At 30.4% G+C, this 12,361-nt stretch overlaps 1 protein-coding gene across 1 annotated transcript in view; it reads right to left on the reverse strand.

Annotated features, from left to right (window-relative positions):
• LOC129616280 (solute carrier family 12 member 7) overlaps positions 1–12,361 on the reverse strand; it is a gene marked incomplete at its 5' end in the record, with an annotated part of 277,715 nt that overhangs the window by 51,121 nt on the left and 214,233 nt on the right. The window contains 2 exons of the mRNA XM_055531859.1: positions 5,492–5,707; positions 11,052–11,238. Coding sequence (XP_055387834.1) covers positions 5,492–5,707; positions 11,052–11,238 — 403 coding nt within the window. The remainder of the gene's footprint in view (positions 1–5,491; positions 5,708–11,051; positions 11,239–12,361) is intronic.

Genomic DNA, 12,361 nt, shown 5'->3' on the forward strand with positions numbered 1-12,361 from the left:
TAAATTGAGTCAAAATTAAAATTTTTAGGTATATTAACTAAAAAGTTTCTAGCATTTTAAAAATTGAAAAGAAGAAAAGACATTTTCATAATCTTATGCAGAACTTTTATTTAGTTAGAATACATGTTGCACAAAAGAACGATTAAAATTGACAATAATACAATGCAAAAACGGCAACATAAAGAAATTGGCGGCAACATAATGCAAATGATGCAAGACGGCTAAAACAAATTGACGAAATTGCAAAGAGATTAACTAATAGTAAAATGGAGAATAGGTACAGTCACGTGTATCTAACAACCCCGTAGCGATTTCCGAAGAATGTCAAGAAATAAAATACCAATTGGTATAAGTGTCCAGAATCAAACTCAGAAATAACATCAACATAGCAACATGGAATGTTAGGGGTCTACTTCAAGCAGGAAAACTCGAATTGCTAGAGAGAGAGTTATTAAAACAAGAAATTGATATCTGTGGCATAGCTGAAACACACTGGAAAAGTACAGGACATTTCCAAACAGACCATCATAAGATCTTTACATCTGGTGATAGTGTCTCTTCGAGATGCGGTACAGCGTTCATTGTTAGCAAAAAAATAGCCCAACACATTACATCGTACGAAACTATCGATGACAGAATTATTAAGATCTCTGTAAAGGCTAAACCTATGTGTCTCCATATAATACAAGTGTATATGCCGACATCTGAAGCAGAAGATGAAGAAATTGAGGCAACATATGGGAAAATAGAAGAAGCGTGTAAAAAAGTACCAAACAAGGAACCGTTGCTTATTATAGGAGATTTCAATGCTAAGGTCGGCAAAACATATGACGAACAACTGAAAGATGTTGTTGGAGCTTATGGCATTGGAGATAGGAATGAACGAGGAGAACGCCTGTTACAATTCTCTATAGACAACAATTTCTCTATAATGAATACCATGTTCAAGCATCATCCGCGTAGATTATCTACTTGGACACATCCGAACCAAATATATAAAAATCAAATAGATTACATATTGATCCGTAAAAGATGGAGAACCTCTGTACGAAACGTGAAAACTAGACCTGGTGCAGATTGTGATACCGACCACAAGTTACTGGTATGCAACTTTATGCTTAAACTTCATTGCATAAGTAGATCGCAGCAGAGGCAAAAACTCACGATTACTGATAGGGATGGGTTTATGCAAAAGTTAATATCAACGTTACCTGATAACATACAAGAAACTGAAGGATCAAATGAATATTGGAACAAGTTCAAAAAATGGATAGTGTCAGCCGCAATAGAAAGCAGAACGATACAGAGGCAACAAAAACAACACTGGATTTCAAATACCACGCTGCAGCTTGTCGATAAGAGAAGAGAATTACGTCACCACGGTAGAACTACGAGTCCAGAAGAAATCAAAAAGCTGAACAAACAAATTAAAAAAGCTTGCTCCATGGACAAAAACAACCACATTGCGAAAGTTTGTGCCGATTTAGAGAGATACTCCACACAGAATGATACAAAAGAACTATTTAAAACGGTAAAGTATCTGGTGAAAGAATTCAATCCTCAAAAACAAATCATAAAAGATGAAAATGGAAAAACGTTTACAGATGAGAAAGAAGTTGCAGAAGTATGGAAACAATACTGTACAAAACTGTTCAGTACCAGTGCTAATGATGTGTCAAATCTGCAGTTTGAGCAAGAACTGGAACCACAAATAATAAAATCTGAGGTAAGAAGCGCAATAAATAAACTAAAAAGCGGAAAATCGGCTGGACTAGATGGAATAACTGCAGAAATCTTGAAAGTAATGGAAGATCATGCCATAGATCACTTATTGGCCCTGTGTAATATTATATGGCAAACAGGTGTATGGCCAGATGACTGGGTGCATTCTATATTCATACCGATTTATAAAAAAGGCTCTCCTCAGATATGCTCAAACTATCGCACAGTTGCACTTATACCACACGCCAGCAAGGTATTTCTACATATTATACATGAAAGATTAAAAACCTTCCTCATGCCAGAAATATCAGAAGAACAAAGCGGCTTTGTCCCCGGGAAAGGAACTAGAGAACAAATATTAAATGTACGGCAAATCATCGAAAAAGTTAGGGAGTACAATTTGACCGCTTTTTTATGCTTTGTTGACTACAAGAAAGCCTTCGACTGCGTCAAATGGGGATCGCTTTGGATGATTCTGACTCGGATGGGAGTTCCTGGTCATTTGGTAAAAATAATTCACAGCCTGTATAACAACAACACCGCAACGGTTAGAGTCAACCAAACAACGTCAAACACATTTTCAACAAAGGGGGGCACAAGACAGGGCTGCATACTTTCACCATTGCTGTTTAACATCTATACCGAATATATAATGAGGGAAGTATTAGATGAGTGGGAAGGTGGAATATCTGTTGGTGGAAGAAAAATAAGTAATTTACGCTACGCGGATGATACACTTATTCTAGCCGAAAATGAATCCGAACTAGGTATCGTTATGCAAAAGCTAACAACAATAAGTAGCAGATATGGTTTAGAAATTAACGTAGGAAAAACAAAAGTAATGATTATAGATAGAGCGCTAAATAATCAACCAAATATGACTGTGGCCGCTGGGTATGAAGTCGTAAGTAAGTTTAACTACTTGGGCTCCGTAATTTCAAACAATGGGAGCTGCTCAGACGAAATAAAGCGGAGGCTTACAATAGCAAGAACACAAACAGTAAAGTTAACGAAGATTTGGAAAGACAGAAACATATGTAAAAATACAAAGTGTCGACTAGTAAATGCTCTGATATTCCCCATAGCAACTTATGCCGCAGAAACATGGACTATAAAGAAAAGCGACAGAAAAAAAATCGAGAGCTTTGAGCTGTGGGTATACCGAAGAGTGCTTAGAATACCATATACAGAACACCGCACTAACAATTCGGTATTGCAAGAGCTAAATGTTAACCATAGACTGATGAAGAAGATTAGCGAGTCATATTTGAGATATTTTGGCCATATTGCTAGGCGTAATGGAAAAATGGAAAAATTGATTGTTGAGGGAAAAGTTGATGGAAAAAGAGCTAGGGGTCGATCACCTAATAGATGGATAGATCAAGTACGAAAACTAACACACAAAACTGCTGCAGAATCAACTCACCTTGCGCAAGATCGGAATGCTTGGAAGGAGTATCTAAAACATAACATCGAAGATTAAACACATAGTGCCACCACGCTCTGAACAGGGTAAAAGGAAGCAGAGAGAGAGAGATAAGTGTCCTAAGTAGAAAGAACGAATTGGAGGTTTCTCTTAGAGCAAAAAATATCAATGTAAATTTCATAAATAAAAGTTTAGGAAACACACTACAGTTGAGATTGAATGGTGCTAAAGCATCAATCTAAAACACAGCGAAATATCTAGGCATGAATTTGGATGTTAAACTCAGAAGGAAAGAACCTGTAAAAAAGGAAAGAATAAAATTAGAGAACAAATATGGAGCTATTTGCTCTATTGGCTCCTAGGTCGTAGGTCTGGAATGTCAACATACAATAAAGAGTTAATATATAAACAATTCATAAAGAATTGTACCAAGAGTTCAAGATTCTTCTTAACATGATGAGTGTTCTATGTTATATGCGCAGTTGTGACTGTCATAGGGACCTGAGTGTCCCTCAAGGAAATGGGAAATAAAGAACTGCGCTAAGATAACCACTGTTAATAGGTCTGATGACAGTTTGTTTTCACCTATCTGTGTCTTTTAATTATTTTTAACACCTGCATTACAAAAAAAAAGGAAAAGTGCTGCCTGACCACATCAGTTTTTTTGTATACGATTAATTTTTTACTTTTATTTATTAAATTATTATATTAATTTCTTACTTTAATTTTTAAGAAGTTAATATATATGATATTTTTAAAAACGAATCATAGACACATTTGGCAGTATTGTAATACTTTGCTAAATATAATTTACATAAGCTCAGCAGCTTATTGAGTTTACAACAAATGAATAAATTTAAAATGAATGAATAATTACAAAAACATGAAATTGCAATTTCAGTAGTAAAATCTTATTATAAGCAGCCAGATGTTACATTTTTAAAGGACGAAGTATCCGGCAATTTACTAATGCTATTAAAACTATCATTTAGTCAAGACACGGTACCAAATTTCTTAAAATAACTAAGTTAGAACAAATTTTCAAAATACGATATTCTAAATTGTTAAATTAACGGAAACTTAAAAAATTTAAGCCTTAGCACAAAATAAAAACATTCAATACCCACAAAAAAAAAATTTAATGTGAAATGCAGTATTGTTTGTGAGCCAATTTTTTATGTTTTGATATACAAACAAGCTGTTCTGATGTAGTTTACCACTTTTTACCTCAAAAACCACTCCGATATACACTGATATTCTCATTAATTCGCCCAACACCATCTACCCTTTATGCATCAAGTCTCTATCATTATTATCGAGTCTTTTTTAATTAATCTTTTGTTTTTTTCACTGGTAAATTTCAAAGATTAAAGGTGTTTGAAATATAAGCTATAGTAACATAAAATGCCAAAGTAAAATTTCGAAATAAAACACAAGTTGAAAATTTGTAAAAAAAATTGTCAAACATTATAATTTAGCTCGGTGTGGTATGTATTTATACATGCATTATGTAATACAAATTTTTGTCAAATACTTTTCGTTTATAAAATTAAACCTACTAATTTAATTTTAATAAATCTGGTTAATTTTTAGAACTCTTTTTTTTTGAAAAAAATGCTTATTGATTTGAAAAAATGCTTATATTACTTTTTAAAAAAAAATGCGTCCGTGAACATGCTTACAAAACTTCTACACCATTGAAGACAGAAAGCTAAAATTTTATGTTTTATTTGAAAGTAAAATTTCAACGAAAATAGGAAGAGAAAATCTATTTCAAGGTCAAAAACTTTTAAAAAACCGTTTTTAATAGAAAAGAAACTTAAAAAAAATATATTATAAGATTAAAAAGGTGATATCATAACGGTTGAATTTAAGGGTTAATTGCTTAAGTTAAGAAAATTAATTATATTTTTTGATGGCATGACATTTACCATTAGCTTTCCGCTTTTATATAAATTTACTAAAACTTGTGGTTCCCGAAATATAAGGAGGAAAAAACTACGCAATTTTAATGGCCATTTTTTTTTATGATTACGGACGGGCAGGCGGCCTGGCAGAGTGAAACTATTAATCACTTTTTTTTTTAATTTTTTTAGGAAAAGTACTGAAAAGTAACATACTAAATAAAGTTATGCGTACAAACATAACATTTATAGTTTACTTCTATAAATAAGATATTATATCTCTCAACTACTATATGTCTTAATAATTTATATGCACTGTACATTATCTGCAGATAAGTACAGATAGAAAAATGGAAAATATACTATATACATATTATTATAATTTAAAATGTACCGTAATATAAAATATAATTTTATTCGAATGTTAAAAACCACAAACCATTTCAACTACTTCAACTTCTGCCTCTATGCGTAAATGATATAAAAATGTTTTTAAATCCTTCTTCATTTGTATCGAGTTATCTTCCATTTGTGCTACAGTGAAAATACGTAATTTGCAGTTCTTCCAGGTACGATGTTGTTTTAATAAGAATGGTAGTAACATAAGCATCCCTCCATCATGTACAATCCACCATATGTCTATATTTCCGCAAATCTGTGCAATAAAGTAAAGAAAACACTATTATAACCAACATTAAAGTAGAAAGTAACCAACATTAAAGTAAACTTAAAGATAAGTTATTTTAAAAGTAAAAAATTTTGTTAGACAAGATAATTTCTGTGATAATAGTTCGATGTCTTTATTTAGTAGTAATTTCAAAAAATTTATATTCAATAACTAAGTTTTGTTAATTTTTTAATCCAAAAACAAAAGAAGTTTCAGAAATAAACATGTGCATATACATGTATACATGTATGTATGTATATGTTGACTATATGTTTATTTCTGAAATTAATTAAGTAATATATTCGGAATTTCTGTGGATGGCGTGAGAACATAGGAATATATTCGGAATTTCTGTGGTTGGTGTGGGAAGTTCTCCCTTGGTACTAGTCGGTATCGACATAAATAGGTATAACTCCTATATATGAAAAAGTTAATATACAATGGAAAGCTGAAAAGTAGCTCTTTATTTTAAAGAATACATAGTGTCTTTTGAGACACTACTTAAAAAGTTATTGAGGAAATAAGTAAATAAAAGAAAAAAGAACGTCAAATTTTTCACAAAGTGACCATTTAGTACACTATTTACCTCATCTAATTTTTTTTCCATAATTGGAAAGATTTTGAGTTGATCATCATATTACATTTTTTTTTGTGCGAAGCGATTTGTGTGATTTTTGATGTTAAATATTCATCATTATACGACGTTATAGGTTCACCTTGTATTATACATGATTTTATTTATATTAAAATATACGTATACTATTACTTATTCCCCTAAATGTAAAATAATAGCTAATTAGAATTACCAACGCAAATATTATAATTTTATGCATACATCGGTTTTGAAAATAATTAGTAGCAAATGAATCGGCTGTTATAAGTATTCTACTATATACCGTTAAGTTATGTTTTGTGAGTAGGGAAAACTATTGTGCCGTGCTTAACAGCTAACTTTTTAGGTTTATCAATGTTGCCGGTTTTCCTCGTTTTAGTGTACTTTTAGTATACAAACATATTTCTTGTTTAGGAAGAAACCAAACTTCCAAACTCTTGTTAAGAAAGTATTGAACGAAACAAAATAATAGATTTTTACCGACCGTATTGCGTAAACAATAGGTTGGATATGTGATGGCAACAAATTTTGCATATCGAGTTTTCGGTGGGGATGCACTTTTCCATAGTAGGGAAGTGTAAGTAAACTATTTTTAGCAACCTGTTGGTCCGTCGGACTGTCGGTCTGTTGGTCTGTGTGTGCACGCGTGTATCTCAAGTTCGGCTAAAGCGATTTTGATGAAATTTTATATACAAGTTTATTTCCAAAATGCACGGAATGATCAACTTTTGGTATATATCAGGCCTCGGGAATTGCACTTTTTAGCGGGCCTGTTTTACATTTTTGAACATTTTGAAGAAAATATTCAACCGATGTACTTGAAATTTTATATGTAAGCTCAGCTCGATCGTCCACGAAACTTCCTAACTTTTGGCAAAAATCAGGTGTCAGCAACTGGACGTTTACTACGGGCCAAATATACATTTTTCTTTATATAAAGACATATAATCGACCGATTTCATAGATATTTAATATATAAATTCTTCGTATTAAAACAATAAACAGTTAAATTTTTTGGAAAGATCAGGGCTCGAAAACTGATCTGCGGGCCGATTTTACATTTTTCACCATATCTAAGGAACGAATTGATGGAATTTCTTGAAATTTGATATTTGAGTTCTGGTTGTTACCGAAACTAACTGGCGAGCATTTCAAGAAATTCGGGTTGCACAAAGCGAAACTCTACTAAGAGCCAAATTTAGATTTTTCTAGGTATGTTAACTATAAGCTTACTAATGTCCTAAAAATTGGAAGGAAGTATTTAAAAGAAATTTTTGTAATATTCTGTAACCCTTTCACTTAACTAGAAAATATACAATGCGGTCGGTTATGTGCTGACCACATCATATTTTTTTTTGTAATATCAAAATCATTCCTACATGATCAGAAATATTATTGTGAAGTAGTCATATATATATTTCAGTTTGGGATTTATTAAACAAAATATGATTAAGACATGTATTAGATTCTGGCAGCGAAATAGAAAGCATTTGGGTCAACAATTGCTACATGTCATTTAAATATATAACTTTTAGAGTTTTCATTCGAACAAATTTTATCGCTTCATGCAAATTTGACTTAACATGGTACTTTAGGGGCAATTCATACGAAATGTTATTCCATATTTAAATTAGATTTATACAATATTTTTAGTACTTCACTTTTAGTAGTTTTTCTAATGAATAATTTGCCCCCCTCAACCCATGCAAATTCCATTTTTTTTTCTCTCTTCAAATCTCTCGCGTTATTAAGTAAGAGAGAAATATATAAAATTAGTGTTTCGTTCACCTAAATCCGATTATTATTTTTTGAATTCTGAGCAGTAAATACTTCCATTCCCAATTTTTGTTTTCTTTTTACATTGCATAACGTTATCTTTTATAGCAGTATCTTTAAATTTTATTATAAACTTTTCAGGCTAGATTTAATTTGAGGTCTGATTATAATTATAGTCAATATTATTATAGTAAAATTATAGTAAAAACTATAATTTTTGCAAGGGTTGAACATTTTACTTATTTAAATTATACCACAAAAATTTGTCAACTAATTAAAAATTTTGACCTATTTTAAACTATTTTAATTTAAATTTTTTTTTGAAGCATCTGAATTATATATCGAAAAAATATTTATTAGGCCGTTTAACAGTCATATAAAAATTCATATTATTCTTTTTGTTTCATATGGAATCTCAAATGCTACTTAAACAACCGAAAGGTGTTATGAAACATTTTTTCGATATATCGTCACCTAAATATTAGTTTGGTACACACGCCATTGCATCTTTGAGTTAGGAGTTGTTCCTACGGTTTTAAAACACGCTCTTTAGAATTTCTTACCCGTTTTTGGTTACCCTTATTAATTCTCGAGAAACCAAGTATCGATTTTGTTCCACATCCATATATTTAATTATAGAATGTGCGAAATGGAACAAAATAGAACGCTTTTATACGTTAATTTTAACCTATACCATTTAAATCAACATCCCATTTGTTAAAAAAAAATGGTCCATATCCACGGCCTACTGTTAATATTTTTCATTGTAAAAAAAGGGTTGTAGGAAACGAAAAATTAAATAAAAGAATTATGCTACCGTCTACCGAGCGAACATTGGAACTCAACTTTTAAAGTAAAATCTTTGCTATTATATTATAAAATAATATATTTGTAAAATATATGTATATTTTATCATATACCTACTTTTAATGACTGAGTGATGGATTCAGTTCTTTCTAACGATTCTAATATTCAAAAAGGTAGGAAAAAACAAGAGATGTAACACGAATTGCTCATTATTCAAGCTTCTTGCAAGCTTAGAATTATTTTTCACGTAAATTATTTCTAAAAAAACTTTCTAAGTTAATTTCATTTTCATAACTAAAAATAAATAAAGTTGGGTCAAACCAATGGTTTGTATTGTAGCACTTTCTCCTTCAACAAGTGAAAATACTGCTTTTAAAAACATAGTCAGCTATAACATATTTATTCGCACATAAGGTAGCAAATTTGTACGGGTATCACAGAGTTGACACGGTCAACTCTATTTTTCTCGGTTTTACGTATTTTTGATTTAACCTGGAAAAATGGCAAAAAATATTTAATTTAATATTTTTAAAAATAAGATTTTGAATTATTTGTTAGTTATTTTTGTCTGTGAAACTATGATTTTAGGTTTAATGCACCATTTTTTAGAATCTAATTAATTACAGCCTTCTTTGGCCGTTAAGTTAAGGTAAATAATATTGTTATCATATTTCGTTCTATTCTTATATATTAAGAGCTGTGCATGTAGCATTTATTTAAGTTTGTTTTTAGCATTTTTCCAGAAAACTTTTGAAAAGAAATTGTTATTAGTTTCATTCTATCCCGTCCGTCTGTTCTTGTGTTCGTTTACAAAACTTCTACGCCCTTGAAGATAGAAAGCTGAAAGGTTACATGTAAATATTTGAAAAATGATTAACGAAATAATTTTTAAATGCAATTGCATATTAATTTATTATTTTTAAGAATTACATTTAATTTTGTAAAATTATGATAAAAAATACGTTATGTGTAATATTATAAAAAAAAACCATTTGAATTAACAAATTTTTTAATATTTTCTTTTATATGCAATGCCAAAGTGGTGTAACCCACAAAAACTGGATTTTTTTAAAGTTAGACTAAAATAGTAATAATCCAGCTAAACTACAGGAAAAACTGAGAACAACAATATATAACGTCAATACAGGATTGATACTGATTTTGCTAACTCTTTCGTTTCGTTTTTTTTAATTGCATTTTTTGCAAAATAATGTGCATATGTCACTCTCTTTCTGAGCCCCTCATAATACACGTTCATATCAATGACGACTCAAATGTTTACAAACTCTATATCAAAGTTAATATACCCTTGACGAATATAATATGAGTATAATAATTTAAAAAAAAAAACATGCTAAATATGCATAATTTTAATCTTTGGTACAAAATGGATTGGTGCATATTAATTTCTTTTTAGTCCACCTCCTATAATAAGAACCATATGCTTATGGGAAAATATTGAAAATATCTACAGCAGCGCACAGTTTTATTTTTTACTTAATCTCAAACTTTAAAGTCGTTTTTCTCGGAATCAAGTAAATGGCGTATGGAGTCAACTATTACTTAGGCGACGATATGTATTTAAAAAAAGAATTTAACGTAAAGAATTTATTGATCAATAAAATGCTGCTAGTCTTATGTTAACTAGCTGTATGTTATATTCTGGTTGAATAATCCACGTTATACAACACAGAAGTACTACTCGTGAAAAGGATTTTGACAAATACTCGTAACCGACGACAGTCAAATATATAATGAATAGTGGATTATGATAATCATTATCAAAAAAGCAAATCCAGAAGTGAAGTTGTGTAAACAAAACCAATAAACAACAAATTAATTTAAATTATAATAAAATTTCATTATAATTTGTATAATTTTTCATTGCTAAATTTTGAAAAATTAGAAAATGCTTTGTATATGCCAATAAACTAATGCAGACTGCCACTGATAATCGGAAACTGTTTCCGAGCTTTAGTCAGTTTTTTGTTCTTTTAAACAAAAATTAAATTGGGAATATTGACTGGGAAATAAAATTAAAGAAACTCTAATCCTGAAATGCAAATGGTTTAAGAAAATGGCTATAATGCAATGATTTACCCTAGTTATTTCTGTGTAACAGTTGTCTATACGTACCTTGTGCGTCGATTCAGGAAAGAAATTTATGCCTTTCGGTACTAATAACGCCATTCTACATGCTGCTACTGTTCTCATTACTTGCAAAAATGTTTTCCAGCTTTGTTTTTCAGGCTGCCTCCAACTATAAGGCCATCCCATTATGACGGTATTTGGTTTCATGCCTCCTAAACCAATTGTTTGAACACTAAAACCAAAAATAAAGTGAAATAGTTAAATAACAATCAAATTTAATTTACTGTATGATCATCTTAAATTATAGAAGAACAAAGGTAATTCGACCAATTCCTTTAAATCTGGAAGACATATATGTACATATGATTTCCTTTATGAATTTGTTAAAAATAAATATTTTTCAATTTTGTTTTTATCCTTCTTCGCTCCTGGGAGGAGCATAGGGCTAGTGCATAATTATTGTAAATAAACATGGACCAGTTTCTGACATTTTTGAGTTTACTAGGTAGGTGACGAACCTAGCTTAGTTTTATTTTTCTTTTTTAAGGCTATTGATATTTAATGTTTTATTTTGCTGGTTTTTTTTTTTAATATTGGATATTATTGAAATATGGTAATTAGTTAATATTAATTTTTTTTTATTTTCATATGTAACGTGTTAACTATATAATATTGAATATAATTTTTTATAGTGACCTGACTGGGCTTTGAACTCGAGACCATTCAGTTAAAGGATAAGTACAATAACCACAGCACCATTGGTCAGATATTCTTAAATTTCAAACGGTCTCTTTTTTTCGTATCAGAATTAATTAGATTGCAATATTATATACTATTGTTTAGGGCATCAAAAATAATTAAGTTTTTTGTTTAGACATAGGTGTCAAATCCCAGCGCTGTCTAATATACAAGGATTTTCCTACTTATAGGAAATTCTTACTTGCAAAGGTTTTTTGCTTATAACTTTCCTTTCGAAAAAGATAGAAGCTTCAAATGAACAATATCTGGAAGGACTAGTAAAGCGCTTGAGAACCACATATTATTCGATTTTGTGTTTTATGTAATTTCGAAATATCAAGCATTCAAATTTTAAAAACAGTCAAATTTTTCCTTTATTTAAATTTTTAGTTTCCTTTAGCCCAATAATTTCGAATGAAATTTTGAAACTTTTTTTACAGAGTTAAGCCCAGCTGCTTAAAGTTTAATTTAAGTCTTAAAATGTTGAATAATATGTTATGGTACAGGAAATATAGCACTAAAACCATTACTATGTCAAGATTTTAAAGACCATAATAAAGTGTAAACAAGCAAAGCGTTTCAGTCGCTATAAACAGACTGAATAATACCTTGCACTT

The sequence above is a fragment of the Condylostylus longicornis genome, unplaced genomic scaffold (assembly GCF_029603195.1).
Source record: "Condylostylus longicornis isolate FDR11 unplaced genomic scaffold, ASM2960319v2 ptg000171l, whole genome shotgun sequence".
In the NCBI taxonomy this organism is placed as follows: Eukaryota; Metazoa; Arthropoda; class Insecta; order Diptera; family Dolichopodidae; genus Condylostylus; species Condylostylus longicornis.